Below are 20,554 nucleotides of genomic sequence, written 5' to 3' on the forward strand. Positions count from 1 at the left end.
TTTTTAGTTTGTTTTTCTCGATTATTTAGTAAAGTATTAGTTTTTCACTTTTGACCCCCCAAAGTACCAACTATATTCACTTTCTAATCGAACGAGGTATTGAAGTCAAAAATCGAAGCACTTTTACTGCCCCAAAACGTGATGACAGACACAAAAAAAAAAAATAAAAAATAAAAACACACGTCATGGTAAAATCAATACATTCATTGCTCCGCTCAGAATCTAAAAGTCTGGCGGAATCGTTGAAACTCCACATTTTCAGTATCGTTGGTTTTTTAATAATTTAATATCTTCTTTTATTTTAGTAGATATCTAGACCACTATTTTTACTGTCTTTTCAGTCTTATACGTACCTACATACCAGGAATTGAGGTGGAAGAAAGTTTGATTTATTAATTGGTTACTGTGAGAGTTCAAGTTGGTGTGAAATTTAAAGTAATAATAATTAATATTAATATAATTTTGCTAATTGATTGAGTGTTGGAATTTTTAAGTCTTTGTTTAGATTATTGTTTGTGAAGTACCATGGCGATGTTATTATTTATTAGTCGTAGGCAGATGGATTGAAAAGCCTGAAGTATTTTGGTGTTTGATGGTTTTGCCGTGCCCTAACTGGATACCGTATGTCCGTATATCTATTATTATTAATATGATGAATTATTTTGTCTCTATATGTTAATTAAAAACAAACCTTTTTACTTGAAAAATTAATAATGATTAAAATAATTACAATAGTTTCAAATAATGCAATTGATTTCTTTTTCGGCATTCATGCCAATCTTGTTGAACTTATATGCTAATAATTTAAATGGTTTCGGAATAAATGACTGAAAAATCATTATATTTATAAATATATTTTATTTAAATACAATTTGTGAAATATTGTGTATAAAAATTAAAATATTCGTATAAGGTATAACGTATAACTGTATAAGCGTAATGTAACAATAATAAAAGTACATGCATTTACATAACAATTATTAAAATTAAAACTATATAATTATCTTATCTTAATTGTAAAAGAGGTTCAATATAGGTTCAATAGTCGAACATATGTATATACTATATAATATACACCCGCATGGAAATACGCATAAACCGATTATAAAATGTTTTTGATATACTTACAATATAAATTTATAAACAATACATTATTAATATAATAATGAATAATTATTGAATGTATATGAAATATTTATATAATTTATTTATATATTATAATATCAACTTAAATAAAATTATAAATTTAACATTTGTTACTACACTTAAAGTACTTTAATAATTCCTCCCAAATAAGTTACTAGGTAGATACTTCTTTATACTTAGTATAATCAAATGCAAAAAAATAAGTTTTCTGCAATGCCAATTATAAAGTAACTTTTAACAGATATGAAATAATGTAAATAAAGTAATTTATATTGGCTAGGCTTTCATAATTTATAATGTGTGATTGTTATTAAACCAGAATTACTTTAATTATTTAAATAATTACATTAGTTTTGTTGCATACCTCTTAGTTCTTACTATTTATAAAATGTCATTTATTTTAATATTTTTTCATAATTAAACTTAACATTTGTTCAAAAAATAATAAATTGTACGCACATATTTTATTAAAAGCAAATAGATTAATAAAATACGATGATTACACAACAATTTCCACACGATTTGAATGTTAATATAATATATAATATAATTATATAACTCTATTGTACGTGTATAGACATTCTAAACTTTTAATCATTATTTATAATTATAAATCTATAACTAATATACAAAATAATTTAGTAACTTCTATAAACACGTACAAAAAGAAGTTTTACAAAACATCCTACAGATGCAAATCAACTAATTTTTTTTTTTTGATCACAGATAAATAACAAATAAGTTCAAAACTAGTTTTCAGTCTCATTATTTATTTAAAAAATATAATATTGAATACAACAAAATTTGGCTTTACGTTGGTATTTATGAAAATTCATTTTAACAAAGTTAATTACAGATGAATAATTAGTTCCATAACCATTATAAGTTTTTAATTTGAGTTGATATAATAATTTAGCTCATTTTTAAAACGCTTTTTGAATTAAGTGATATTTTTTTACATTGTCACGTAGATTTAAAAAGATTGGAATGTTTTTAAAAACTTACCTAATTTTATTTTAACCGTTAAAAATGTATAGATATAAATTTTGTTTACATGGTTGTGTCCAATTAAAGCTGTCATTGCCACCGACTTTATAAAATAGAATAAATATGTTTTATTAGAATATTATAAATATCTGTATTTTTTAAATTGATATCTTATTAAATATTTGTATAATCAATTTTAATCTTTATGCAGGATATTCATAATGATAGTTTATTGTAGCTTAAAATATAAATTATATAGTTAATAAAATTGACTGACGATTTACTGTATGCTAATATACATAATACAATACATATTATACTACCAAAGGTTATAAATTGAGCTGTAGTATATATATATATAAATGATTAGCATAATTAGTCGTATAAATATTTTATGAGATATTTTAATACTTCAGGCGGGATCCTTAGTAATTCTTATATTAATATTTATAACTAAGTGTTTGGTTCAACATTTAAAATCACAGAACGTTTTACTTGATCTTTTTTAAAATTTAAAATCTAATGCTTTATATTATTATAGTTAGTTATATCAAATCCACGCAAAAAGATAATTTAGATATAAATATCAATGAAATGAAAATAAAACAAACAGAACAGGTGCTGCTATCAGACAAATGGCATATACTGCAGATCTAGGCTGGCATGTAGAAATTGCTAAAAATTCATCACCAGAATCACTATTAGGTCCAGGGTTTAACATTTCTAAGACTGTTGTTTGCTGTGACCAAAAATTTAAAGGTAATTGACATTCACCAGTTACATTTAGACAAGAAGAAGTTGGTTTTGAGATATCGTATACGGTTTTATTGATGGCAAAATGTATACGTATAAAGTTATCTTGAATCTCGTTCTCGCTGTTGAATACGAAAAAATAATAGCCGTCACCAGGAACCCTAAATTTAAAGAATAAAATATTAAAATTGTAAAATCTAAAATTCATATTTGATACATCAGCGTGTAAAATATTAATATTTCATTTTTTGATAAATCCAAGTTTATATCCGTGCTCAAGTTCCTAATGTACGTTATTATAGATTATTCAAAATAACTCAAAATTCTAAGTCTAGAGTTTAATTTTAAATATTATACATTATACATTAGGTATATATTATATACGCGCGGTATAATAGCGTAGGAATATATTATATAGTAGTTTCATATATGGATTAATAAACATACTTATAAGTAACAGTGTTTTGATGGCTGGCTTCTTCATAATTAGGATTTTTGTTCGGAGGTAAACATTTATAGTGAGGAGCTAATGGTAAGCTTAGTAAAAGGCCTTCGCATTCGAGGAGCATTTCTTCACTACTGGAAAATGACGACCAAAACTCGCTATGACTGCGGTCCTTATTTAATGTATGCGTACTGTTTTCAGTTACTTTTCCACGAACTTGAGCAATCCCATCTGGTGAAAGTGCATCGGTCTGAAATAGTTAGAACTTTAATAACGTTAAATTATTTGATATTGTTATTAATCTTTATAAGTTGTATTATTATACGTAAAATATTCATTATTTTATGTACACAAGTGATAATATTTATGCATTTTAATTACAATTTCATTTAAATATCACTTGGTACAAATAATTATATAAAACAATACGATTTGATGAATAATTAATATTATTTAGTAACTATAAGTGTAAGAAAAAATTAAAATCTTCCAGGACTGAATGCCGAATGGTATAAGGTATCTTTAATAGTTTAATGTTTATATTTAAAACAATTATAATGATTTAATTTAGGTACCTATCTGAAAAACAAATCTGAGCTGTTTTCAAAAAATATTCAATGATTTAAAAGCGATTGGTTTTTTCACGTTTTTTTCTAAAAATTTTGCGTATTGGAACATACCAAATATGTAATATTATATATTTTTGTCTCTAAAACTCTTTAGGATATTAATATGCAAAGAGTTTAAGACAATTGATATAAATAATAATTTATATCTTCTTATTAAGTTTTTTAGTATGTGATTGATAATGTACAATACCTCTTCATTGGCCGCATCGTTTTGTTGGTCATGCTCAAATAATTGCTTGCTCAAATTGTCCCGATCTTTTTCATTTACAGTGGATCGCTTAAATCTACTGCGATAATGCCTCAATCTAGGACCACGCCATGATGTATCATCGTCAGCCATTGCATTTTCAATGATTTGATAAAGTCTATTTGTGTCATTCATTGGCTCGTTTAGATCATTTTGTAGAACTTCTTTTAATTTACGTAAAAGTGTCGCGCCGTCTTTTCCTTGATTTCCCAATTTTCTTAATGATTCTTCGATCAATTCTTTTGATTGAGGTATATTATTGATTTCGTTAACGTTTGTGAATATGGGCTTAGATTTTGCAGAGTGAACTACATAATCCTCGTTTTCAATTTTTTCTTTCATTTCTTTTTGGTATAAATCTTCAGCATAATCTAAATGATGATTGGCAGTTTTACTGGATCTCTTAAAATATGTGCGGTTTATATTATTATCATTTGGATGATTTGTAAGGTAGACAACGTCAGGCGCCATATCGGGCACAGTCATACCAGAAGTAAGTTTCCTCATAAAATTTGGAATATGCGTATCATTGCCTTCTTCGGAAGATTCAATTTCATCAATCTCTTCGCTAGAATTATCTCCTATATAAGCACATTCTTTTAGATGTTTATGTCCTTTAATAACTATTATACTAGCCCCAGGCCACCTATAAAATTATAATAATGATATGTTATGTTTATGTATATGTGTAGGTAATCGTGGATGTTTTTAGTCAAATAATTTTTTTTTAAAGATTTCAAAATTGTTATAATAAATAAAATTGTATAACCATAATTATCATTATTAGATTAGATTAAAATAATAAATTGTGAAATATATTTCACCTTGAGCATGTAGATACTTTTACGATTGAATCTTTAAGTAGATAAAATCCCCAATATTCTTTAATGTCGTCTTCTAACGTAATATGCCTTTCCATTTCAACAAATTCCATTTTTGGTAACATAGATGGTTTTTCTGGCATCAAATATGCATTAAAAGTGGCATTAGTATTCACTATATGACTCTGAAAATAATATTATAATAGTTAAAAAAAAAATTATTTTTCACAAATTAAATTCAATACTTACTTGGCACCAAAATGTTGACATTTTTTGGTCTAATATTCTCATATCAGTAATAGCTAAAGGATATTTATGATCAGAATAGACATGATAACGAATGTACAATGGCGCAATGACCAAAATACCAGGCACAAGTAAACTTAAAATACATAGCCTGGCCGCTTTTAATGGTCCTTTAAGGCTACTAGAGTTGTCCTTTTTATAATAAACACCACCTAAAAAAAAATTTATTTATAATTATATTTCATTTAAATCGCATAAAATTATCATATCAATTAAAGACATGGGAAAATTAATTTAAAATAAGGTTATTTATATTCTTAAAGACAGTTAAATATATTTGCTTTACTCGATGACCTAAAGTATATTATCCAAACTATTATATAAATATCTCTTATATATTTTATGATCCACGCGTTTGGGTTATCCAATGAAGTAGCAGAAAAATAATAAAAAATAATTGTCATCAAGGTCGTTATTAATATAATTCTTTTTAACCTTTGGAAGGACGCAACAATAAATTCAGTAGACTATACACAATTGTTGTTAATCCTTATGCGTGATTGTTAAACTAAATTTAAAACTATTTATATAGTTCTAATTTTACAATCAATTAATTTTGATAATTTTTGTTTTTGATATTTCAATAAACAAAATAAATGAGAAAATTAAAATGTTGTAATAAAAATCATAAATAAATATTAGTCATGACACACTTAAGTTAATTAATTAGACGTATACAATTCTGTATAATATATATAATATTTTAGATGAGATAATAAATATAATGTTAGGTCTACACTAATTTATTCAACTGATGTTATATTATTGGTTGGTAGTATATATATATATATATATGTATACGATATACCTATACGTCCTATACGTCATAAACTTGCAACTAATAAAATCAGTTCGTACTTCTTTATTTATTTTGACTAGGTAATACCTATCATTTATAAAATAGGATTAAACAATAATTATTAATTGTATAATAAAATATAATTTACATCTTACACCGCTAAACATGCGGCACTACTGCACTATAGTTAAATATAAACGTACAAATAAAAAGGTCGACGAACTTAAAATAAATATTAAACGTTTAATATATATGTATACAGGGTGTAACAGATAGAACTGACTTTTAGAATAACTTTTGTTCTAATTAATATTTTTTTAATTGTTTTTTTTTTGTTTATTATTAAGAGAACCTTGCGCTACACGTACAATATAAAAAAATTTAAATTTGATTAAATTTTTGTTGGAAAAATTCAAAATAGCCAATTTGTAAATTTAATTAAAAGAAATATTTTGATGGTAAAAATATTTATCTAAATCAATTAGTTTATTTTTTAGAATTTTTTTATATATCAATATTTTTTTGCATAAATTACTTTAGAGCGTTATAACTTCTTTCAAATATTATTTCTGAAATGAGTATATTTCTTAAATTAGTTATTAATTATATAATTTTCACAATTTTTGTTGTACGTTTAATTAGCATAATTTTTAGTCAGTTCTATCTGATACACCCTGTATACTGGGTGATTATTTTATCGAAGAATACTCATTATTTCAAAAACTATTAACGCTTCAAGAAATATTTCTTTTGAATCATTTTAATTCGTAAGGTACAAAACAATGCAATTTTGGAGTATTTTGATGCATAAAAATAGAATTTTAAATAGGTTGTCTATTAGGTAGTTTATGAAGTATTTATTTTTCAAGAAGATTATGGGCCCCGCCTCACTTAACATGTAAAGTTAAGTAATTTATTAACACTTACCGACTTACCCATACTCATTCAAAATTTGGCTTTTATACATATACGTACTTATTGAAATTTTTAAAATAATGTTCTATTTCGGAATCTAAAAAGCATATTACTGTCTTTCAAAAAACTAAAAACTAAAAAAAAATAGTCAAAAATCTTGTAGGCATTGTAAGTTGTGTCGACATAAAATCTTATAAAAAAAAATTTTCAAAAACGTTATTTTTTTATCGAATTAATGAGATGATGTTTTTTGATAAAATAATCGTCCTGTATACTATGTTAGATGTGAGAAACTATTATCACCAATTACAAAAACATAAAACTCACGCTTGGGAACAGTATAATACTGTGTGGTTCGGGTGGTCTCCCGTTTTTCTAGTCAATAACTTTTATGGGTATCTGACCATTTGGTACATCCCGGTATTCGTTATACACTTATACGGAGTGAAACATTTATCTAACCTTGAATTTAAAATTTATTTTTACACACGAGCAATAACTCAAGATGTTTTGTAAGTTTACGCTTAACAAAAAAAAAAATTAAAAAAGCTATGAACTATATTACATTACGCTCTCTGTTTTAATTTTTATAACAGTAATGTACAGGGTGTTCTAATGAACCGCCTTGACGATGGAAGTACTTGTTATACCAAAATGTAGTCTGTAAATAATTTTTTCTCGTTTTTTTTTTTTACGGTTACATAGATTTATTTGAACATTATTCCAAAGCGTTTACAATGTTTATTTGTTACCTATAATGTATCTTAACTATTTAACCAGAAATGTATATATTATAATTTATAATGAATAGTTATAAATGTTAATAATAATATAGTCACGAAATTTGTGCGTAAGTATAAACCGATTACCAATGTTTCCATTTTATTCAATATCTATTATTGTAATTTGTAGGTAAACTAGTTTAAATTAAAATTATAAGACATATAACATTTTTTTAATTCAACATCAGTTTATTAAGTTACAAAAAAATATATATGGTCAACATTTAAAAACTATGATACTACTCTATGTATAGATACCATATATATGATCAAACTTTTTAAGACCTATATTTAGGTACGTATTTAGACTTTTAGTTGTATTTAAATGAACATACATTTTTTTATCATATATTACAAATTACCTAACTTTTTTATCAACAACTATATTATATTATAGACTTGTTAAAAATGCCAATACGATCTTATTTATAGATGGAAACTGATGCATTGTGGCTAAAAATAATTTTTCGAATTATAAGCGTCTGAATTAGCATCATAATATAATTTTTGAATTTTAAAATAATTTTTTTTTTTTTTATAAAATAGCGATTGTATTGTACACCACTAATAACAATAAAAATTATCTTTAGTGATTAGACCGATTTTGTTATACAATAGTGTAACAGCTGCAATATAGTATGAATTAATATTTTGTATTAACTATTTGAATTTTTTCTGATATGCCCTATGCAACATTCATAAAATCAGTTTTGTTGACCTAGTTTCTACTCATGTGTGATCACCATTCGCCATTAATAACGTTTTTATGTTTATTAATAATATAATAATATAATATTTATTTATAATATGTTCAACAACGATACATACTTTATTATACTTATACTTAACACAGCAGACACCACTAAAATGCATGCCCACAGTAAATGAGCTTATAAAATGAAGAATTCAATTTGTGTGGTCGGAATCATATACTCATATTGATCGCGTGCCCAGATTTCTACGAAACTGTCTATACTAATTAAAGAGCAGCGGTTCTCAAACTGTGCTCCGCGGAGTCCTAGAGCTCCACGAGAGTAGTCTAGGGGCTCCGTGGCTCCCTGTGAATATCTGTATTAATTAAATTTAAATTATTAATATTAATTAAATAATTTGTATATATTCGTATTTTACAGAAAATAAAAATATAAAGCAAATCATTTATAATTGACATCATTTTTTATGAATTTTTGTTGTCTCATATAGAAATTTCTGATTTTTGGGACTCGGAAATTTTTTTTAGGAATATAAGAGCTCCGCGATCAAAAAAGTTTGAGAACCGCTGCTAAAGAGTAACGAACAGACGACCGTTTGACGTCGGACAAAAATGATTGAACTTGGAAACTGTTACGATCTTAATCCGATAAAGGCAATGGCCCCATAGAAGTTAGTTTTGAGTATTTTATCATATTATTTTCATATAATATACACATAGACAATGACATAAGATTTAAAAATATATATCTATATTATAATATACTGTTATATCGTAATATTCCAACAATTCGTCTGAGTGACATAATGGTCATGTGTGATTTTTCAACTATTATATGAGTTTGTGCACCGCAGAGTGCAGATGATCGGTAAGATGAAGAAAAAATTATAGATTAAAAATAACAAGCCTGTTCAAATGACGACAGATGAGGAACGCGAATTAAATAATTGATAATAAGTCTGTTAATCCTGTGCAGTTTTATAACAACGAGTGGTTTGCATTTGCATTTATATTTCGGCATCGCCATAGAAAATAATTATAACTAATATAGTAATGTTAATTATGGCAATTAATATTATAAGAGTCTGTCCCGTATATAATATATATATATATATTATATATGTATAACGACGTAACATTACATAGTTATATTTTTCCTTGTGATTGACGTTTTATATACTGATTACAAAGTTTAAATTATAGCTGCTATTTGTTTGCGGATATTCTTAAATATTTTTGGTACGAGTTTGATGATCTCTTGACTTTATGTGGCGGGTTATAATTAAAAAAAAGTCAAGTTGAGCAAATAAAATTTTAAATTGGTATTGATAGCGCAAATGTATTTACAGCGAAAATGTCTTTAAACCGTATGATATATATTGAAAGTGTCAGTTCTGATATAGACATATCTACTGCAGTTGAATTTAGTATATATTTTAATATGAAAATTCAATATTGTAGTCTGTTAATATATGGTAGCTAGGTAACTATTAATTTATGATATTATATAATATTATATTATTGTATTAAGACTCATTAAGGTGCTTATTATTTTATTACACACACATTTAAGTTGCAGATATCTGAAATTAAATCAATTATCATTCGTTATATAAAATTAATTTATTCAATAGGTTTTGGTATTTGAATATTCTAAGACACGTTAGGAGACAGAAATTAAGTTTATATCAATATATTTTATTTCCAAATTGTTGTTATATGGTTGAAATGTCGTAGGTAATAATAATAAACCTACGGGTAGACTATCCTATCTAAGTACTGAAGTTAAAAGACAGGTCAACACAGACAAAATGAGATATAAAAATTATAAAAATTATAATATTGTAAATAACTAAAATTGTTATGGACATTGTTTAATGTATAGCAGCACCATTAAATTATATTAACTTCACAGAATCATAAAAAAAACAAAACGTATTTACCAGAAAATCAAGTATTAACATACATGCAAGTCTGCAAACAATATAATATTAGATAATTTTCTAATCTTTTATAAAAACAATGTAAACAATTATAAATACAAATTTGTAAATTGTACATATTTTATGTTCTGAACGGAGCGATTATTGTTACACTGATATATATGTTTACTTGTTTTATTTGTTAATCTTTTCCTCTGTTATTACGTTTTAAACCATTAAAAATAATTCATCAATCTTTGACTTCGAGAGAACCAAGTTTTTGATACCAAGTTGGATCTACTTGTTACTTTCACTGCTTTCAGAGAGTGAAAAGTAAAATAATCGAGAAAAACGGGAATATTTATTGCCTGACGGCTGACAGCTGTTTTTGACAAAATCGGTTTTGTTGCTATTCAAATATTGAATAATAGTAAACTTAAATTTTTCATCAAATATTTTTTATATAATTTCGTAGATATAAATAATTTCAAAATATTACGCGTGGTTCTTTTCGTAATTTAAATAAACATTAGAAATTGTTTTTTTTTCAATTTATTTTGATAGAATTTTTGTTCCTTAAAAATGTAATACAACATTTTCTCAAGAAATCTTACCTTACTAGATACCACATAAAATAATATCAAAAATACATATTTTGCAAGTTTTTAGAAATTTGAATTTCGAAATTTAGACAAATTTGTATATTTAATTGAAAAATAATAATTAATCGTAGAAATTTGATATTTTTTGTTATGAGGTTATTTATATTTATTTTCTATACATGGAGAAATTATCTAAATGTTTGGTTACTTATTTCAATCTGTTAATATCATGAACCTAAACTCACACGAGTCACACGTCATGTTCTTCGTAGGTACCTATTACGTACATACCTACATACCTACATACCTACGTCAGTAATCGGTATTGACTAAAAGCAATATACTCGTAATAATAATATTAGCGATGTTATTGCCTAAAATTATTTAAAATAGAACAATAAACTTCTAATATTAATAAATTATAATTTATCACTAGAAATAGAAGTTTACGGTGTGCAATTTTCGCTCAGGATAATTATTAGTGAATAGAATTCAAATTTAAAGGAATTAAATGAGGTGAATTTTAGTCTGTGTCACACACGTATACGTATCAACTTTCCCACATTTTATATTTTTACTCCCAAAATTTAAACGTGATAATATTTTTAATTTCTACTTTTTATGATTTAGGGGAATACAATAAAACAAGTGTGGGATGGTGGATTTCAAATAGACTTTTTCACGACAAATTCAAATGTTTTCAAAACTCTCAACACTGATCTAATGAGTAGAGTAAGTTGGAAATAAAACACATCTCCTACGTTACGTTACTGTGTTTAACTATAAATCGGTTCTATTTCCACCTCATTAATTAGAGGTCCATTAGTAGGTCCATTACACTTACAGTGACCTACTGAATGACGATAATCCTATAATAGAGTGTTCGGCAGCTCTTAAATCGCTTTGACTTCCCCGATTGTTAGTATACATATTAGTTCTTATTGAGTGATAAATAAATACTTTAAACATTAATTTTATAATAATTGCTAACGAAAAAATGAAATAATTGCTATTGAGATATTAAAACATCACAGGCATAATTTATGTTAATTTACCTAGCAGTGATATTAAAACCGCAAACGTTTCAACAATATTGCCTACAGAATGTTTTTGTTTCTATTATTCACATAATAACATGCTGCTTTATTCTGATAAAAAAAATGATATGTCTTACTGTCTCTCTCTCTCTCTCTCTCTCGAGGTCGATTAATGCAATGCCAGATCACAGTTATGTGTAAAAACATGTTACATGCATTTCAGCGCTTATGATTTGTTTACTACTTTTTAGTTATAACTGTTTATCAGATAAGAACTCTTAATTAACTTAATCTTTATATCGTAATTAGTTCGATTTATTATTCTGACAATCGCAAAAACAAAACGATGGAATGTAAATTCATATAATAATTATAATTATAATACAATATAAAATTATTGCTCATATAAATATCAACTACATACAAATTATAGTAATTTATTACTATTCCAAAAAATGATTACAACATTTCCAATACAAATAATTATAAAGATTTATATCTTTTACCCTAATTTTTATAAAATATTTATATATTATTAATTACCTATAGTAATAACTTTAATGTATATTATTTCAGTAAAATTACGTAATATGTAGTTATAATAAAAAGTATGTAATTTAATTTGATTATAATAATAATATATAGATTAAAATGTTTTATTTATTTTAATCTAAGTATGTTTTATAGGTAATTAACTGTTTTTAATCAAATTAAAGCACAATTTTTAATGACATTTTTGTACATATATGTATATAATAGGCATACATTATAAAGAACTTATTTTTAAAATTGCATTTATAAATGATACTAAAGAAATAATATAAGAAATAATTTATTAAGTAGTTACCTAATACATTTTGATAATAATATATACTAATCAGTAACAAACATATTCTTTATGCACCTCTGCATATTAACAGGAAAATTGTAATATACTATTATTTGGTATTACATTAGTAATAAATTATAACTAATATTTTCCTGTAATAAGCATTATTTAAACAAAAATGGTTAGAAAAAATACCAAATGCTTAAATAACATTTATAATAATTTAAGAACAAATATTTTGTATCCTAGATATTAAGCACTGAATTATACTTATGAAATTGGCTCTAATCCAACTATACGTTTAGGACAAAACAAAATATGTACGCAGCTTAGCACACCAAATAAAAAATCATCAATTCAGTCAAGAAATAAGATATATTTTGTCATTGTTATGTATGTCTGTAGTATATTTTTTATATATTATGTATACTATATACATTATTATAAAAACATATGACAGTATTAAAATTAAATATAAAATAAAAATAAGTAATTATAACTATAATAATATATCGGAGCGTTTTAAACCTAAAAGAAATCTATATAAATAATAGAAAATGTTTTAAAAAATTAATACTATAGTTCAGAACCCATATAGCATATTAACTACACATAACCTATTTATATTTTATTACAAGCTATAATTATTTTAAATAATAATTACAATTTACAAGTTGAAACTGAATACCTATAATATCTATCTACTTGGACTTATTCATTAAGTGATATGCCGATACAACTGGTAGAAGTTATTGTTATTTATGTATTTTAGTTATTGAAATAATTTATAGTAACAATTTTAATGTTTTATTCGGCAATATTTACATCGAAACTATTAGAGAACTGAGAACGATAACTTATGATTTACCTCTTTTAAAAAGCTTATTAAACTGATTCAACTTTTTAACTTGAATATCAAGCAGTGTGGCTTAACGAAATTTATGAAAAAAAATTTGTAATTTAGTTAATTTCTTAATATATTTACATTAATATTATATGTTAATTTAATTTTGTATTCATAAAATCAAAACATATAGTGCTATATATATATAAACATTAGACATAAACTTTATATTATAATTACATTTAAATGCATTTATGTTTTTTAAATATAAAAATGTACTATACCTAATACTTATGCAGCACTTTTTGAGATCATAGTTTCTATACATTACATAATATATATGTATGTAGATTATATTTCTAAATGATAACTATAAATAATATAAAATATGGTGTATCGTCTTATAATAATATAACATGTAAATTTATTTCAATATATTTAATTAAAAATGATGATAATTTTTTATGAACAATATATTAAAATTATGTTAGTATATAAGGTTTTTTTTTTATATATATAAGGTAAATTAACATAGTTGTAAGTTTCAAAATATATACTATATACAGCGTCCATTTTCACAAAATCTTAGGGTACCTATCAACATTATAATATTTTTTATTATTTTAACATTTATTGGTCATATTTTTTGTATTGTACAAATCTTAAGTTGTAAAACATATAAAGGTATATCCAATTTAACTTTAAATGTAAATAAATAAAATGAGATGTTGCAAAATGGAGTTTGTCTTTTTTCGACGTATCAAATTAATTGAAAGTCGTTTGCTTGTATATACGTAGTACATATAATAAGAGTACGCAAAAATTAGTAAAAAATTATATTATTGTTTCATTAAAAAACAAAAATCATGCACATTAATATGTTACACTAATACACTATATAATATTATCACTATTATATATAAAGTTAGATTTAAAATACACCAATGTGTTTACCTTTTCTCTTTTTGCATAAAATCATTATGAATATCACTCACGTGTAAATGTATAATAAATATTTTTCTTAGAAAAACACTATTGATGCCTATTATTTCTAATGCCACTCAAAGTAATTTAAAGCACTTATTTCATAAAGTACGCAATTTAAAAACTTTACAATAATTTTTAAGCTTAAAAATATTGTAACATCATAATCGTAATCTTTACGTGCTGAAAACAGCGGGAATACTAATGTGTACCTATAGTCGTACTGTTATATTCAACTCTCACACTTCCAAATTGTATTAAATCTATTGCGTTTTATAATAAAATAGATACGCACTCTATTGGTGAACGTTGTTAATTTATTCATTCATGTACCATAACTCGAACCACTAAAAAATACTACACATATTGACATATGTATAATGTTAAATCAGAAGTGCATTTGATAATTTATGAATAAAATGATATCTGTAATTATTATAATAGGTACTCGTATTTTTGAGAACCTACTCATTTTTCAATATAGATATATTACTGAGGATTTTTAAGTAATTGTGCGATAAACATAACCATACTATAATAACTACTGCAGAATATATGTTTATACAGAATACTGAAGATGCTATAAAATTAAAGATAAATAACAAAATATCTAGGCACCTATCCTCATTCCACGTCAATTATTAGAATCATTTTTCGTATATAATATTATTGTATTATCATTGAATAATGAAATCAAATTTAACACAAATTATGACGTACCTACATTAATATAGGTACCTAGAGCAATTTATTACTCAATCATCATAAATACATTGAATGATTTTGTTACACAAACACAATTTTTTTATGTAACCCTGTTGAGTTATAGTATTTCAAATATTTTAGTTATTTGATGTTATATTTGAACGGGGTATGTAGAGTTTGATAGAGTCTCCACTTATAATTATTATTTAAATTGGCAATCTTTAAGTTCAAGTAGAATTATTATCAGACCTTTTTCATACATGCACAAATCAATAATTTTATGACATTGGTGACTGTACCTATATAAAAAATAAAGGAAACGAAGGGTAGGTACCTATAATCTACACATAGATAAGAAATTTTGACTCCTCTCAAATTCTTTATAAAAACTTTCAATTGTATTATATAGCTAGTATTAATAAACCATTTGATGATATTAAATTTACGTCCATGTTAAATAGACATTTTCAGATAAAAGTGTTTAAGTAGTTAGTTGTATCAGTTTGAATTAAAATTATTTATCATTTCATATTATAAATATATATATATATATATATATATATACAGGGTGATTTTTTTATCAAAGAACACTCATTATTAAAAAAAGTATGAGTGTATGAGTATGAGTGTTCTTCGATAAAAAATCACCCTGTATACATATAAAATATATAACTTTTTCTTTATGGCTTAAAATGCTAGTATACATATAATGTTAAATGAATTATTATTCTATTATACCTAAGTATATAATACCTAACCTAAATAAAATCTTGAAAATCTTAACTTACATTATTTTTGATTAACATTTAAAATTTAATTCTACTTCATTTTATAGTATTTTATGTTTAGCCATTTTTTTTTTTATATAGATTTTAAATATTTTGTGTACATTTTAATCCACAACCCGAATGGTTCGTAGTTTATTGTGTCAAAGAACAGTATCCTAATTTAACATATATATAATTGGAATACCTCGTTTACAATATTTTATATAATACAATTAAATGATTTACAGCAGCAGGAATGAATACATCATAATTCAATCTACGGAGACGAGCATAATATAGGATAGTGGGAATATATATCAACGGACGGCCCAAGCTGGAATAATATTGCGAATTTCCTTTCACCACTCATCAAAATCAGTATAAATTAGCTAATAGTATAGTTATTTAATCACGAAAAATGGCTTATATTTTCAGCTATAGTCTTAGCCATCAATAAACCTACCTATACCTACTATATAGTGCAGACGTACAATTTTTAGTAACTAGATAGTAGATACCCTAAAATAAAATTATTGTAAAAATCGGTAACTCAAATTTTTGGTTCAGAGTAATCTTTTTTACTCTGTTATTATTTTAAAATTAAAGTAAAATGAATAATGATCTATTATATTATGTCATCATATTTAAAGTGTATATTATCTATAGCCCATATAATATATATATATAAATATATATATATAATACATATTATGTCGGAAAATTTTAAATTTACAAGATAGATATTAGACAAATGCTTAAATTCGATAAAAAATAAATTTACGCCAATATAATTGATTTTAAATAATACACAATATTATAATATTATACATAACATGGATTATTCTTATCGTAAAATTTGATTTGTTGTGCGTTTGTAAGACAGAATTAACACATTATGCGGGCCCGTGGCCTGTAGGCTAACGTTCAACTATTGTAGGTAACAATATAAGTGTCACTAATAATAATTAAAATTATTATCAAATTCTTTTATAATATTAAAGAAATTTATGAAGAATACGGCCCTCCTACCCTTCCATCTAGTACATATAATAAATGTGTATAATTTTTAGATTTTATATGTGTTACCTATTAGGGGAAAACCCGGGTAAGGCCTTCATTAATTCATTGTATTCAAGGACTGAGAACTCAACACATTTTCACCACGATCGTTTCACCCTGCTCAAAATTTAAGATATGTAATTTGAAACCTAAATAGAAAGGAACTCATTATATTAACTGTATAAACTATAGACATAATATGTGTCATGTATATAGTTATTAAGTGTATCTAACGATTTTATTAGTTTATTTGTTGTGCCTCTTAAAATATATTATATATTTTATATTTTCTGTTGAATTTATTAAAAGTTGAAATTATTTTATGTAAGCCATACTACAATAAACTATATTAACATATACTTTCAGTCGATAACTATTTTTTTATTCATTCTTTTTTTATATAAATGATTATGTATTTAATTTTTATTTTTGCTTACTCGGATAGTTGGACATATCTTATTCAGATAAAAATCCATAATATATAAATGTATTTTAAATTTCATTTTTATTTTTTTGTGATACAAAAACAAAATATACATATTGATAATATTTACTTTGTTTGTTTGTTATATATTGTATATATTATAGATTTATAGACTATAGTTATATATGATAAATACTATCAGCTAAACGTCCATACGTCTATTATCAAGGTAATTATTCAAATAACAGATTATTTAATCATTTTACATTACTGTTATTTAAATGGAATATATTTAATAATAAAAAGTATATTATTTTTTAACTTGATTAATTAACTAAAATTATTAACATGTTACTTGTGTATTAAATACTCTTAATAATGTTATAGAATTAAGCAGTCTAGAACCAGAAGTGCAGAGGTCGTAGGTTAGGTCGTAAAAAATGTAAATATTTTGTCATCGACAAAAAAATTGGTACGTTTATTCCTATTTTTTTAATTTAATTTAATTTTAATTTTTTGTTTTAATCGGAACACTCGTCTTTTATCATGATTATGACGTATACATTATAATCTGATAGCATGTTTATCCTCACAGACTTATAAATCTCAAGACACGAATATTATAACGGAAAAAAAATTATAAAAAATTATTATATGTTTGTTTCATCCAAGAAAGTAAGAAACATATTTACATATTAATCATTAATGTAATTGATTCAATCGTCCTCTATTATTGTCAACACTCAAAACATATAATAAATATAGGTGATGCTCATCATATTTATAACGAGAACGACTTATGTCCAAATCAAACCCTACCTATCGCTGATACCACGATTTACGATGTTGCATTTTCAGCATCAAGTGCAAAGAATATAAGTGTAAAACTGATTTATTTACGAAATCAAAATAGAAAAATTATTATTAATAGGTAGTCCTATAAGTATATTATTAATGAACATTTTATGCGTACCAACAGGTTATAGGGTCTACAATGTTCTCGTAAATTGTATATAACTACATAACTACATAAACATTTATTTAGCAATCACATTAATATACTACTTGAATAATATTTATAAATAAACAAGTATTTAAAATAATAGTACTGAGATTTAAGTGTTATCATACCAAAACCTTCAAATATTATATTTATTTCAATCAACTAACAATTTATTTTATGAATTATAAAATCAGGTAATACTTTTTTGTATAAATATTTAATTTTACAAGATTTAATTTTCAGATATTATTATTTCTGTTGTTATGACTATGGTTGAAAAAACTTAAAAATTAGCAAGGAAATTTTTAATTTTTATAGATTTTCTTTTGGCACTTCAAAAATAGTTTTTATGAATGTAGATGTATGTTAGGTAAGCATATTATAATATTATCTAAGAGTTGAGAAACTTATATAATTACATATAATATTAAGTATTTTTATTTTTGAACTTAAAATCCTGTAGGTTACTTACAAGTTGGTCATGTAATATAAATAAAATCTAAATTCCATAGGTAAATAAAATTGTTTTTATAAAATGCATTGTTATTATAAGTTATGAATAAAGTTTTGAGAAGCTTTTAGAAAATTTTTACCAAATGTCAATAAATGTAAACGACACGAAACTGTCAAGTGTCGACTACCTATTACGCAGTATTATATTAAATATATATTATTTATCAAATAATTCAATAAAAACATTTATTTAAGTAACAATATAACGTTCTAAGTGCCTCGGCATACCTATTACCTAGTACTTTTATACATTAATAGTAATATAATATACTGTTTTTAGTTCATAACTCATTCAATATTCATTGAAAACAAAACAATTATTTTTTTTCAAGATCTACAAATATCATCTCATATGCACCATACACACATATAATAAAATTGTAAGTTATATTACATTTTATAACATGATACATTAGTCAATAGTTATTATACATATGTATTTTATTAGGCAGTTATACTTTCCTTTTATTTATTTTTTCTAATCAATGTATGTATATTTACCTATTTGTAAATGATTTATAACTTCTTCAAACAGCCAACTTGGGTTATGTATATATTATACAGCAAGGTAAAAACTACAAAACAATTGTCGTTACATAGTTAAGGTATTCATATAGATTGCATTATTACACATAGGTAATTAACAACTTTTTATAATAACAAATATTAATTTTATTTGGGTTCTTTATTTATTATAGGTACCTGCCCACTTGCAATAAATGTTGACATTTTTCAATTAAAACCAATCGAGTAAAATACTTAACCATCTGCTTATACTTAAAGTGTATAGTTACGTTTATGGGGAATTATATAGCGGTACCTATACATGTATTATATACTATATAGTACTTAACGTAACTATATTTTCATTAGTTTCAAAAAGTTTTATTTAGGTAGGTAGGTGGTACTCACTAATAAAAGAATCTTCGGAACAAACCGTAAATTGACTATCCGACCAACGAGCCATGGTTAGCGATTCTTAAATTGAACTAAGTCGTAAATAGCCGACTTGGCGCTCATCATAAACTAGATGTTCGTTAATCTTATATTTTATAGCTGTTGCCTGTTTGTTTAAACAATGCAATAAGTGTAGATATTAAAATCATATCTGTGTATTTATTGGATTATATTTTAAGTGTACCGTGTACCTAATATTACCTACATGTAATTATAATTTAAACATGTACACAAGGTTCAAACTACAAATAATAGCAATATCCAAACGTATACAGTGTATACATATGTATAGTATTATTCATAATTTTATTTTTTACGACGTAGGTAATACTGCTGAAAGCCTAAATTGCAAATTGTTACACTGTA

General features: G+C 24.5%; 1 protein-coding gene across 2 annotated transcripts; it reads right to left on the minus strand.

Moving 5' to 3' along the window:
• Positions 1–909: 909 nt before the first annotated feature.
• On the minus strand, positions 910–20,295 carry LOC149054395 (uncharacterized). 2 transcript variants are annotated; one of them, XM_089230376.1, is made up of 6 exons: positions 20,144–20,295; positions 5,278–5,486; positions 5,032–5,213; positions 4,151–4,853; positions 3,334–3,581; positions 910–3,047 (listed from the first exon to the last, which is right to left on the minus strand). In XM_089230376.1, exons 1-6 carry the CDS (start codon positions 20,196–20,198, stop codon positions 2,720–2,722), a joined length of 1,725 nt encoding a protein of 574 aa, XP_089086502.1. In that variant the 5' UTR covers positions 20,199–20,295; the 3' UTR covers positions 910–2,719. The 2 variants fall into 2 exon arrangements, with proteins under 2 accessions (XP_089086502.1, XP_089086503.1); XM_089230377.1 differs by lacking the exon at positions 20,144–20,295 and adding an exon at positions 14,731–14,956 and having other exon boundaries at positions 911–3,047.
• Between the last annotated feature and the right edge of the window lie 259 nt (positions 20,296–20,554).

The sequence above is a fragment of the Diuraphis noxia genome, unplaced genomic scaffold (assembly GCF_037042655.1).
Source record: "Diuraphis noxia isolate RWA-SAM2 unplaced genomic scaffold, SU_Dnox_SAM2 contig0007, whole genome shotgun sequence".
In the NCBI taxonomy this organism is placed as follows: Eukaryota; Metazoa; Arthropoda; class Insecta; order Hemiptera; family Aphididae; genus Diuraphis; species Diuraphis noxia.